The sequence below is a fragment of the Zootermopsis nevadensis genome, unplaced genomic scaffold (assembly GCF_977971745.1).
Source record: "Zootermopsis nevadensis isolate Lab colony 2312 unplaced genomic scaffold, Znev_1.0 Znev_ptg000011l, whole genome shotgun sequence".
Lineage (NCBI taxonomy): Eukaryota > Metazoa > Arthropoda > Insecta > Blattodea > Termopsidae > Zootermopsis > Zootermopsis nevadensis.
This window is the reverse complement of record NW_028259143.1, coordinates 13966125-13979487: the sequence shown is the minus strand read 5'-3', so window position 1 is coordinate 13979487 and position 13363 is coordinate 13966125. Positions and strand designations below refer to the sequence as shown.

General features: G+C 42.8%; 2 protein-coding genes and 1 long non-coding RNA gene across 3 annotated transcripts in view; 1 reads left to right on the top strand and 2 right to left on the bottom strand.

Moving 5' to 3' along the window:
* LOC110837201 (mariner Mos1 transposase) overlaps positions 1 to 13363 on the top strand; it is a 157305-nt gene that overhangs the window by 71212 nt on the left and 72730 nt on the right. The gene's annotated exons all lie outside the window — the stretch shown is intronic.
* Positions 2153 to 4346, bottom strand: LOC147874132 (uncharacterized). Its single transcript, XR_015534645.1, has 3 exons — positions 4325 to 4346; positions 3594 to 3743; positions 2153 to 2339 (listed from the first exon to the last, which is right to left on the bottom strand). It is a non-coding gene; the product is annotated as an uncharacterized LOC147874132 (long non-coding RNA).
* Positions 6673 to 13200, bottom strand: LOC147874131 (uncharacterized). The gene is made up of 2 exons (XM_087346873.1): positions 13036 to 13200; positions 6673 to 11853 (listed from the first exon to the last, which is right to left on the bottom strand). Exon 2 carries the CDS (start codon positions 11802 to 11804, stop codon positions 8085 to 8087), a length of 3720 nt encoding a protein of 1239 aa, XP_087202999.1. The 5' UTR covers positions 11805 to 11853; positions 13036 to 13200; the 3' UTR covers positions 6673 to 8084.

Here is a 13363-nt window from a genome sequence, read left to right as displayed (position 1 = left end):
AAGAATTAGTTGGATCTATACTACCTCTCCCCCAAGTGCCTACATGGCATGTAGTGGGACAACTTTACTTTACTTGCCAGTCATTACAGTAGTTATTGCTTCCTGCTTAAATTATCTTCATTGCCAGATAACAGATCCTTGTCAGGAAGTAAAACTTTTTTAAATATGTCTGATCATGGATCGTAGTTCCATGTTCAGGATTATGACAGCTGGGTTCCCTCTGGAAGGCTGCCATGCAAATACATCATTCATTCTACAAATATTAAACATACTGTTCTGAACACATTTCTGCTGAACTACTTTGTAATTTTGAATGTAAGACTGGGAAGTGACATGGTTACTTCAAAGTTGCTGCTAACCACCCCACAGGAGAAACAGCATTATAAAAATTTGATTTTTGTTCCTGTAGGGGTAATATATCCACAGACTAAAATTACTTCTTGCCTCTTCTGCAGAGTCTGAATGAGCCTGAAGCAGTGTTGATCAACACCTGGGCACAGTATAACTAGAATATATAGTCCTTAAAGGCATCACAATCATCGACCTGTGACGATTACTATGCAGGAATTAATTCTCAAGCCTACACAGTAATACTTAATACTTTCCTTACATGCATTTGTCATTTCCCTGACTTTTCCTACTAACTGTGAGAATCTACCCGTATCTTTGAAGTCCCACCTGTGGCTCACTTTATGAAAAAGGTAAAGATGGTGAAGTTATTCGTGTACTATGATCAGATATGACTAAATGGAACTGTAGTTCCATACATTCTTACTATTGGCACTACATGGGGGTGAGTGATTACCTTCAAGCCCTCAAACTCAACCAAGACACTTGTTGGAAACAAAACACACTTACGTACTTCACAAATTCCTAGCATGTATCATCTGAAGGTTCCTGGACAAGGTTAGTATATTATTCTTTGGTAACAAATAGTGATTAGAATATAAAACAAGCAAACAAACAACTATTAACACTATAAAAAAGACACTATTGCCATACATGTTTCAACCTCAAGAGGTCATAATCAGTGGCATAAGGGAAATTAATTCATTTAATCAAATGGTATAAACTGTATTTAGAAAATATATAATGAATAAGGTATTTAACACCCACGATTCTGGAGTTAACAGGTACGGACGACGCAAACACAGCTTGCCGCAGACCAGCTACGGCCACCGGACCATCGGATCAATAGCTAAGTGCAGATTTCTACTCCTGTGAATAACAACATCTAGTGCAGTGTCGCTTGAAATACTTTTGTCAGTGCATTTTAGTATCTAATGACCAGAAAGTCTCCACATAATATCGATATATCAAGTTCCTCCATCCAGAGTGTCTGCTTCTGCCATCAAAACCTTCCATGAACTATAAAATTGCAACACTTAAGTAAAGTTAAAATTAATACAGATATTTACTGTATACCAATATTAATATAAAAAATACCTGTTCACTTAAAGCATCTAAAAGGTAACCCAGAAAGTGATTTGCTGACAGAATGGAAAGTGAGTAGTTAGCAACAAAGGATCACTGGAACTACTGCCCTCTTAATTACATTTCTGCTGTGTTCTGTTTCAGCAAGTATTGTTTGCTTCTCGAGCATTGTTTATTACGAGAAGTGCATTCATTTTATGTAAGGTGTTCTTTTGTATTAACTCGCATGTTCCTGAGTGTCAGTCTCAGTTTCCTTGCAGTTATTCAACCCATCAAGTGTCTGCCTCTGCCTTACAGCATCAGCACTTCACTACTTATGATCAACGCGACCCGTGCCCCTTTTGATAATACTTCATACCACGATATATTGGGAACAATTCCTTTTAAAGAATAATTCCCTTAACATTTTATTTTTGTTTCCAGGTTTTCCACCCATTCCCTTTATGTTCCTGAGAAAGCCAAAACACGGTGCCATAGAACATAAAGCATGTTGCCTCAACTACAGTAATTTGCTGACAGTTCGAGTGGATTGAAAATTGCAAAGGAACTGATTCTAAATGTTTTGCGTCTTAGTCTGATGGATGCAGCCTGTGAAGAATGGATTTCTAACTGCGTTAGTTTTCCTACAAGTATTAGTAATGTCACATAAATCTTCATTGCTGCATAATAATGGTTAAACATGTAGCTGTTCATCAAATAATCTGTTTATATTCAAGTGTATGTTTCAATGGTAAATATTATTTATTGTATAAAATTAAAATAAATTGTTAATGTTACAAGCTCAATTCCAATAAAATGAAGCACCCAAAATATCACTCATCACATCCCAAACTTCAGAATTGCCGAGAATTTCCTCTTAAGTGCGATCCATTAGGCATCAAGACTGGATTGATGTAAGAGCATGCCTGCAATACCAATAACAAAATTAAAAAATTAGCAAGTAAATTCAAATGTACTGGAACTTACCTAATATGATGTTGATAAGATAATAAAGTATGTCTTATTAAAAGAAGATGATAAAATGTAAACAGTAAAGTAATGCTGCTCTTCTTTCAAGCTCTTAGTATGTAGATACAGTGCTGCCACTGTATATGTGATGCATTAACACACTAAGAGTTAGCTGACAGTCAGCCTTTCTAATAACACTGCAACAAGGCTGTCTCCTTCAAAAGTCAGGGTGTAGAATAAGGCATGGGATGAAGGAAACAAGAAAGAAAGAAACAAAGAAAGGACACCTGCCATTGTGTTAAATAAGAACAGATGTCTTAATTAAGAGATTATGATAATGGGACTGTGTACCAAAAAATTTTAAGGCAATGAAAATTAATTTTGTACTTGCTCTGTTTATCTCATTTTGTATTCTGATAGTCATCAATCAGAAATTACGTCTTTGGCATGCTGTGTTTCAGAAGCAACTTTCAACTCTGTGAACGATTGACTTACAGACCTACATCTAAAAATTCTTTGAGTTACCTTACTTCAGATCATTACAGATGATGTGCGAGTCATTTATCTCAATGTCCTGTTACTCCATGTTAAAATTTCCCACTTAACTCTACGGTGTTTGTTGTTACAGGAGTTAAATAAATTTTTGAAATTTAATTTCTGCTGTTTTCTTCTTTCCTTCTTTCTTTCTTTAGTTTACTATATTCAAAGACACAAACCACTGAAACATTTTGGTTCATTCTGTATTAACCAATTTTTGTGATCTAAATTGGTAATAATATATGCACTTATATTTGTTTCTATTTTGGCTCATAATAAACTAACTCCGTGGAACAGTCTCCTTCCTGAGAAACTAATATTAGATCAGCTAATAAAATTTCTTTGCTTTTATGAGACCTGAAAATTTTTCATTCTGTTAGTAAGTCAGCCACTGGACCCTATCCTCAGCACATGAATTCAATCTATCCCACCCACCCAAACTAAAAGTGACGGGATGTCAAGAGTCTTTTGGGAATGTGAAGATGTCAGTTACAATAAAACAATACACATTCACACACGCAAATACTAGCCAAGGCCTTAGGACAAACACAACATCATTACGTTTTAAGACCATAAAAGCGTTATAGTTAGTATAGTGCAACATTTGGCACTGCAAATATACCTTATTGCTATGCAAATCATAACAGAACTTCAGACAAATCACTTTCCCTCACCTCGTTGTTGTTGCCACTCTTATCGCCTGGTGACAGAAAGGAAACCTCTTCCTCTCCAAGATGTTTAAAGTCAATGAGCTCCTCCCGCTCAAAATCCAGTGCATGTGGCATCACTAATTGCCTTCTGGACACGTCACCCCAGTTTATGCCCTGTAGGATGAAGCACAAACATTACTAATATGTACTAGAATACTGATTGCAAAGTAAAACTTGATAAAGTAGAAGTGAGAGCACCACAGTTTAAAAGATTCTTTAGTTGTGAAGAAAGTACAAGGATATTGAAATACATGCTTGAGTTTGGCTACAAATTTTAGTCCGTAATGTAATTTATTTCAAAATATTGCACTTACTGGGAGAGAGATTTGACACAGTCATGCAGTCAAGGTTTTAAGTAAATTGTTGGCAATTTTATGGAAAGTACTGAGAGAGTCCTTAAAAAATACTGATGAGACAGCAGTACATTATGCACCGTGATAGTAAACCTTTTACTGTGATATTGCTATGCACTCAGTCTTAGGCATGTGGCATCTGTTACAAGCAAGTTGTTCTGCTCGGGATGTACATCACAATTTTTGTTGACTGAAGATTTAAAGAATCAAATTGTCTAGAAATAGCGTCAATAAACTGTGTGGACCTTCCCACTGTAGTTAATTTGCTTAGGCACAGTTTAGAACTTAAAAGTGTACATACACCCTATTGTATATGATAACAGATATGGTAAAAGAATTCACGTCAAAAAATGGATGTTCCTTGATTTCCCCCCACCTAAGCGAAGTCTTGGATTCTTCTTCAACATTCTTTCAATAAGGTCAACTTCACAGTCCAAGAACCACAATGGTATGTCAGGCATGTCATGCAATATTTTGCTGCAAGAGAGATGTTCATTCTTATATTTGCCTTAAAAGATTGTACTTGTTAAACATGCAAGAGAAAAGGAAAATGGTCAATGTTAAACATTGTAAGCGTTCAGCTTCTGGAACCCTTCCTTATCTCTCCCTTACATTCAGTCTCTGTCCAGCACAAATTTCCTTCGTTAAAGATTGTGGTCATAGTTGGAACTGCATTTGGTTCCTCCGCCTATGGTTAATTCTCCAAAGGTTTCAAGCGTGTACACCAATTTTAATCCCATTACAACAGATGGTCATCCATTAACCATGACCTAATTTGTATGTGTTCAAAGGAAAATGATGTTCACAACAAACACATACATCAGAACTCTTTCCAAATGCAAAATACTTACCAACAAAGTCCTGCATCATTTTGATGTTCATCATATTCAAAGGGTCTGTGCCCAATCATCATTACAAATGCAGTGACTCCAACACTCCACCAGTCCACTTCCTGCAACAATTAAAAATACAGGTATTAGCTGCAATCAGACATTTCTGTTTCACCACAATCTTATACAGTTTCCACAAGGTTCTCCACAAACAGAAAATTTGTGGTTAGAGTGAATTGTTTCTTAGTTTCTTGCCTCCAGGATAATGTGTAACATTCCTAAGTTTGATAATGATTTTCCTTCCTTTACCTGTTTCTTACAGCTAACAGTTTGATTCTTAGCCAGCCAGAACATTGTAAAAACACATTATTAAACACTGTTTACAACTGACATTATACAGCTACATAAATGACATCACCTGTCAATTCAAGAAAATTATCCGAAGCCATTAAAACCCATTCAGAGTTTATCAAACTGCTATAGAAGAGGACAGACAAAAAAGGCAAAGCAAATAGGAACATTTTTCTATAGTTTTGTGATTAAAACACCTAGAAATGTTCTATGTTTGCTTCATATCTTCTGAACCGCCGTCCTCCAACAATACTGTTTACTGCAACAAGTTTTCACAAATATTTCTTTGTGTTTCAGGTCAAGACCTTTTTTCATACAGAGAGTGAGCATGTAACGCATCCCAATTCTATGTGAACCGAGAGGCAGGGAATATGAACTAATTTCATTTCAGAAGTTTATATGATCAAGTTTTTTATTCGTGCTGCTTTGTTTTCCATATCTTTGCACAAGATGCACTACACTCACAGTTGTTAAAATGGCATCTTAAGCAGAGGAATCCCTTGCGCCCATCTTGGAAGAAGAGTGTCTTATTGACACGCTGTTGCAACAAGACAGAACGCCTCCACATTTTTACAAGAAACTGATAGTCTTAAATCGAAAGTTTTCAGAGAATTTTATCGGCAAGGGTGGGAATATGACTTGGCCACATTGTGTGTATGAACTTCATCCTTTTGTGGGTACATGAAGATGTTGTTCATGTGCCAACAGTGGCTTCCACTTTGTTAGAATTGGCTACAGTCAACCTTGAATTCCTTGTTGTGAGGACTGACACTAAATGGAATACATCTCACGTGTAGACCCAGAATATTTTGTTTTTGAATCTCATCCTTTACATGAGTCATTGAAGTAGCCGCCACCAAATTACATACTACAAGGTCACAGCAAAAGTTTACGACATTGCAACAATGAACATTGGAGTAAAGGCAAGTAAAGACAGCTGAGAACTCGATATGTAGCAAAACTAGCAATGCCGTACTGGTAACTTGGAGCTGTGAGGTAAAGGACATGAAGTATTTCCATGGCTTTGAGCTTGAAGTTTGGTGATGGCTAAACCATTTTTCTTTCTGTTTTTGGGTGTAACACGACACAAGGAGACAATTACAGCTACTTTCATTCTGAGTCACATAAGGAAAAAAGTCTAAACAACACTTATTTTGAATTGCAGTGACTGGCTAGTACTTGGCTTTCAAATTCCTTTATATGACAAAAATGCATGTTATCATGCCAGATGCTTTGAATCTTCTTTGGAGGGTCACTGACCCACTCACACCAATTCCATGCAACAATCTGATTAATTTGCAACTTGAAAACACAAGTTAATTCTCGCAGTCCTTCAATGAATGCTGTTTAATCAATAATCAACCATAAAGAAATGTTGTTCAAGATCGTACGGTCTACAGCAATTTTAGTAATTTCTAATTTTCAGCTTGATAATGTAAAAGAAAAAAAGGTACAATAAGTATCGCCATGTATTAGTCATTTATCAACGGTGATCGTGAAATATTTTAGTAGAGCGTTATCACAACAGAAAATTAAAATATCATTTACATCAAAGGAAGAAGCAGGTCAGTTCTGAATATGGGTTCCATCTTATTTTTATCGCCCTCCACTGGCCCTTTACCTATAGTAGGGGCTCGATTTCCACTAACAACATTTCGCAGATGACATTCAAGAAGAATGTCAATCATCGGTCATCAGAAAGAGAACGGTATCATTCATAGAAAATTTTGATTTCCTTAGGCTCGTCAGAACAACATTCCGAGCTATTTGCAAACATCTTGAAGAAACAAACGTTCTCTGGTAAACTTTATGGAACATTATTAATCAAGACTTCGCTCTGGGTTTAAAGAGATTATGATCCTACAACACTTGTTCATATTAGCAAATGTCAGAATGGAGTAACTCTTGTAACTGACGTCTAAAATATTTATTGTTTCTGCAGATTCGTTTGCGTAAATGTAAGTGGCGTGAGTGTTCCTAGACGGAGGTGAAGCTCCACTCTTTTCACTTACATTGCTGTTGTCTCAGCTGAAATACTGCTACTGGAGCGGCTCACAAGATCAGGGCCATATTTTATTAGCCAAGAAATCCACAGTTAATTTGCCAAGTTTTTACTACAAGAAATCCTACTTGCCTCCTGTCCTCAGAAGTTGGAGCGGTTCTAAGTCCTTGAGCCTCGGAAGGCCGGTCTCTGAATGTTCGCCTGTACCTGGAGAACGAACAGCCTCGGCATTATCAGAGGTACGAGCTGAAACTTAGTCTGCCTCGTCTAATTTGCCTTGGTCAGCGCCCTGGCCCCAGTCCTCACTGCAGTCCTCGCCCCAGTCCTCACTGCAGTCCTAGTCCCAGTCCTCACTGATGTCCTTGCACCAGTCCTAACTGCAGTCCTCGTCCCAGACCTCACTGCAGTCCTTGTACCAGTCCTCACTGCAGTCCTCGTACCAGTTCCCACTGCAGTCCTTGTACCAGTCCTCACTGCAGTCCTCGTCCCAGACCTCACTGCAGTCCTTGTACCATTCCTTACTGCAGTCCTTGCACCAATTCTAACTGCAATCTTCGTCCCAGTTCTCACTGCAGTCCTCGTCCCAGTTTTCACTGCAGTCCTCGTCCCAGACCTCGCTGCATGCCTTGCACCAGTCCTCACTGCAGTCCTCGTCCCAGTTCTCACTGCAGTCCTCGTCCCAGACCTCACTGCATGCCTTGCACCAGTCCTCACTGCAGTCCTCGTCCCAGTTCTCACTGCAGACCTCGTCCCAGTTCTCATTATAGTCCTCGTCCCAGTTCTCACTGCAGTCCTCGTCCCAGACCTCACTGCATGCCTTGCACAAGTCCTCACTGCAGTCCTCGTCCCAGTTCTCACTGCAGACGTCGTCCCAGTTCTCATTACAGTCCTCGTCCCAGTTCTCACTGCAGATCTCGTCCTAGTTCTCATTACAGTTCTCGTCCCAGTTCTCACTGCAGTCCTCGTCCCAGACATCACTGCAGTTCTCGTCCCAGTTCACACTGCAGACCTCGTCCCAGTTCTCACTGCAGACCTCGTCCCAGACCTCACTGCATGCTTTGCACCAGTCCTCACTGCAGTTCTCGTCCCAGTTCTCACTGCAGACCTCGTCCCAGTTCTCATTACAGTCCTCGTCACAGTTCTCACTGCAGACCTCGTCCCAGACCTCACTGCATGCTTTGCACCAGTCCTCACTGCAGTTCTCGTCCCAGTTCTCACTGCAGACCTCGTCCCAGTTCTCATTACAGTCCTCGTCACAGTTCTCACTGCAGACCTCGTCCCAGGCCTCACTGCATGCTTTGCACCAGTCCTCACTGCAGTTCTCGTCCCAGTTCTCACTGCAGACCTCGTCCCAGTTCTCATTACAGTCCTCGTCCCAGTTCTCACTGCAGACCTCGTCCCAGACCTCACTGCATGCCTTGCACCAGTCCTCACTGCAGTTCTCGTCCCAGTTCTCACTGCAGACCTCGTCCCAGTTCTCATTACAGTCCTCGTCACAGTTCTCACTGCAGTCCTCGTCCCAGACCTCACTGCAGTCCTTGTCCCAGTTCTCACTGCAGACCTCGTCCCAGACCTCACTGCATGCCTTGCACCAGTCCTCACTGCAGTTCTCGTCCCAGTTCTCACTGCAGACCTCGTCCCAGTTCTCATTACAGTCCTCGTCACAGTTCTCACTGCAGTCCTCGTCCCAGACCTCACTGCAGTCTTTGTCCCAGTTCTCACTGCAGACCTCGTCCCAGACCTCACTGTTTGTCTTGCACCAGTCCTCACTGCAGTTCTCGTCCCAGTTCTCACTGCAGACCTCGTCCCAGTTCTCACTACAGACCTCGTCCCAGTTCTCACTGCAGACCTCGTCCCAGTTCTCATTACAGTCCTCGTCCCAGTCCTCATTACAGTCCTCGTCCCAGTTCTCGTTACAGTCCTCGTCCCAGTCCTCATTACAGTCCTCGTTCCAGTCATCACTGCATGCCTTGCACCAGTCCTCACTGCAGTTCTCGTCCCAGTTCTCACTACAGACCTCGTCCCAGTTCTCACTGCATGCCTTGCACCAGTCCTCACTGCAGTGATCGTCCCAGTTCTCGTTACAGTCCTCGTCCCAGTCATCACTGCATGCCTTGCACCAGTCCTCATTACAGTCCTCGTCCCAGTTCTCACTGCAGACCTCGTCCCAGTTCTCATTACAGTCCTCGTACCAGTCCTCACTGCAGTGTTCGTCCCAGTTCTCGTTACAGTCCTCGTCCCAGTCCTCATTACAGTCCTCGTTCCAGTCATCACTGCATGCCTTGCACCAGTCCTCACTGCAGTTCTCGTCCCAGTTCTCACTACAGACCTCGTCCCAGTTCTCACTGCATGCCTTGCACCAGTCCTCACTGCAGTGCTCGTCCCATTCCTCACTGCAGTGCTCGTCCCAGTTCTCGTTACAGTCCTCGTTCCAGTCATCACTGCATGCCTTGCACCAGTCCTCACTGCAGTGCTCGTCCCATTCCTCACTGCAGTGCTCGTCCCAGTTCTCGTTACAGTCCTCGTTCCAGTCATCACTGCATGCCTTGCACCAGTCCTCACTGCAGTGCTCGTCCCATTCCTCACTGCAGTCCTCGTCCCAGTCCTCATTACAGTCCTCGTTCCAGTCATCACTGCATGCCTTGCACCAGTCCTCACTGCAGACCTCGTCCCAGTTCTCACTGCAGACCTCGTCCCAGTCCTCACTGCAGACCTCGTCCCAGTTCTCACTGCATGCCTTGCACCAGTCCTCACTGCAGTGCTCGTCCCATTCCTCACTGCAGTGCTCGTCCCATTCCTCACTGCAGTGCTCGTCCCAGTTCTCGTTACAGTCCTCGTCCCAGCCCTCATTACAGTCCTCGTTCCAGTCATCACTGCATGCCTTGCACCAGTCCTCACTGCAGTTTTCGTCCCAGTTCTCATTACAGTCCTCGTCCCAGTCCTCATTACAGTCCTCGTTCCAGTCATCACTGCATGCCTTGCACCAGTCCTCACTGCAGTTCTCGTCCCAGTTCTCACTACAGACCTCGTCCCAGTTCTCACTGCATGCCTTGCACCAGTCCTCACTGCAGTGCTCGTCCCATTCCTCACTGCAGTGCTCGTCCCATTCCTCACTGCAGTGCTCGTCCCAGTTCTCGTTACAGTCCTCGTCCCAGTCCTCATTACAGTCCTCGTTCCAGTCATCACTGCATGCCTTGCACCAGTCCTCACTGCAGTTCTCGTCCCAGTTCTCACTGCAGACCTCGTCCCAGTTCTCACTGCAGTCCTCGTCCCAGACCTCACTGCATGCCTTGCACCAGTCCTCATTACAGTCCTCGTCCCAGTTCTCACTGCAGACCTCGTCCCAGTTCTCATTACAGTCCTCGTACCAGTCCTCACTGCAGTGCTCGTCCCAGTTCTGGTTACAGTCCTCGTCCCAGTCCTCATTACAGTCCTCGTTCCAGTCATCACTGCATGCCTTGCACCAGTCCTCACTGCAGTTCTCATCCCAGTTCTCACTACAGACCTCGTCCCAGTTCTCATTACAGTCCTCGTCCCAGTCCTCATTACAGTCCTCGTTCCAGTCATCACTGCATGCCTTGCACCAGTCCTCACTGCAGTTCTCGTCCCAGTTCTCACTACAGACCTCGTCCCATTTCTCACTGCAGTGCTCGTCCCAGTTCTCGTTACAGTCCTCGTTCCAGTCATCACTGCATGCCTTGCACCAGTCCTCACTGCAGTTCTCATCCCAGTTCTCACTACAGACCTCGTCCCAGTTCTCGTTACAGTCCTCGTCCCAGTCCTCATTACAGTCCTCGTTCCAGTCATCACTGCATGCCTTGCACCAGTCCTCACTGCAGTTCTCGTCCCAGTTCTCACTACAGACCTCGTCCCATTTCTCACTGCAGTTCTCGTCCCAGACCTCACTGCATGCCTTGCACCAGTCCTCATTACAGTCCTCGTCCCAGTTCTCACTGCAGACCTCGTCCCAGTTCTCATTACAGTCCTCGTACCAGTCCTCACTGCAGTGCTCGTCCCAGACCTCACTGCATGCCTTGCACCAGTCCTCATTACAGTCCTCGTCCCAGTTCTCACTGCAGACCTCGTCCCAGTTCTCATTACAGTCCTCGTACCAGTCCTCACTGCAGTGCTCGTCCCAGACCTCACTGCATGCCTTGCACCAGTCCTCATTACAGTCCTCGTCCCAGTTCTCACTGCAGACCTCGTCCCAGTTCTCGTTACAGTCCTCGTCCCAGTCCTCATTACAGTCCTCGTTCCAGTCATCACTGCATGCCTTGCACCAGTCCTCACTGCAGTTCTCGTCCCAGTTCTCACTACAGACCTCGTCCCATTTCTCACTGCAGTTCTCGTCCCAGACCTCACTGCATGCCTTGCACCAGTCCTCATTACAGTCCTCGACCCAGTTCTCACTACAGACCTCGTCCCAGTTCTCACTGTATGCCTTGCACCAGTCCTCACTGCAGACCTCGTGCCAGTTCTCATTACAGTCCTCGTCCCAGACCCTACTGCAGGTTGGCGCCAATTCCTGATACTGGCAGGTACGACAGCTCTGAATCTGTTGCTTAAGATTTACGTTTTCGGCCATGATACTTGTGAGTACACGAATGAGACCATTTATGGTTTCGTGTGTGTTTATCATTTTGATCAGATGTTGCTTCTGTTTGTCCTTGATTTTTCTCCTCAGGCACCTGCAGTCAAAAAAGATGAATCTTATTACCTTGCAATGCTATTATGGCATCAGTGCCCTTTTAAATTCAACGCGAAATTCGGAACACATGAAATACAAATTTATACTACGTATGCTTATATTTGTATTACAAATATATTGCTCTTTGACCGGCCGATTATTCTGTTAATTTACTAAAAATTAATCCAGGGATAAGATATTTTGTATGTATTATTCATCCTTGGACGCACTGCCGGATAAATCGGATTAAAGAAACGTTTCCTTTGCTTTCGATTTTAATTCCCAGAAACAGAATTTACGTTCCTTCAGTTAATAAGACGATATCATACTTGCCAGTTGGTTCATCATCGTTTCAAACTTAAAAGCAACAAGCTACTAAGCTTCGTTGCTCCGTACTGAACTTTAAGAAGAACTTCACAGTTTTCACGACACTTCAAACCGAGTGCTAGTTCGTACACGAGTTAACGCTACATTCCGTGTTTAAGGGTTACACTGTAAGCAGCGATTGTTCGGAATTCTTAAATATTGTTCGGGTCATCTTCGGATTAAAAGAGTTACGAAATTAATTCACGAGTTTTTTCGTATTGCTGTAGAAATTGAACTATTTACCATAAATGCAGACAACAATGTTTAAGAATTACTTACCAATCCTCACGATGCCACAGGAAATTACAAATGCAAATGCAAATAAAAATTCAATAGGCAAATACAGATACAGCACGCGAGACGAACACAACAATCAAGACGAAAAGGTAACAACAAAGAGATTATCAAACAACACACGAGTGCATAGGACGTTAATGCACAAAGAAAAATTGCTACTGAATGCATCAGAATGTTTGTAATAATAATTTAAATAACTCCAGTAAATTAGATTTTCGTAAAATGCGATTAAGGGAAGCGATCTTCCTTACAAATACATGGACGCCCCAGCAGACAGCATCAGCAGTTGATGAGCGTCCAGCAAAATGTCTATTTTTAATCGAAGGGCTGCAACAAAACATAGAAGTCTCTCAGATTCCGAGCAGGAATGCGGTGACCGGCAGCTTCCAGAAGGGAAGAACAGCATTTAAATCCGCGGTAAACTTTCGTAAGAGACACTGCAATAACCCTTCTCACGATTGTAAATGATAACCTGTACATGTAATGAGCAATAATATTAAATAGGAAACCCTTGGCTCACCTTTGTGGAGAGGAGGAGACCTCGATGTCCACAGGCAGCAAAAGTTGAATTGTTAATAATTCGTAGAACGTAAATTCACGAGTTATTTTGAAAGATTTTTGCTAAATAACTCAACACAAAAAGTCTCTCGTTCTCGAAGCACTTTATCCACAATCTCTTCGCAGTACAATTCGTTCCAGAATGACGAAAGCCGATTGTCGCCTGCTATTTATACCAGTACGAAAAAGCAGACTTAATCTATGACGCAACAGTCAGTAGAGGGAGTCCAATACGGTTCATTCAGGCGTGCATAAGGACTGAAAAATGAACCTTATCGCATGCCAACCGA

Excerpts from the sequence above, each read along its gene's own strand:
- LOC147874131 (XM_087346873.1), bottom strand. The coding sequence starts at position 11,804 with ATGATAAACACACACGAAACCATAAATGGTCTCATTCGTGTACTCACA.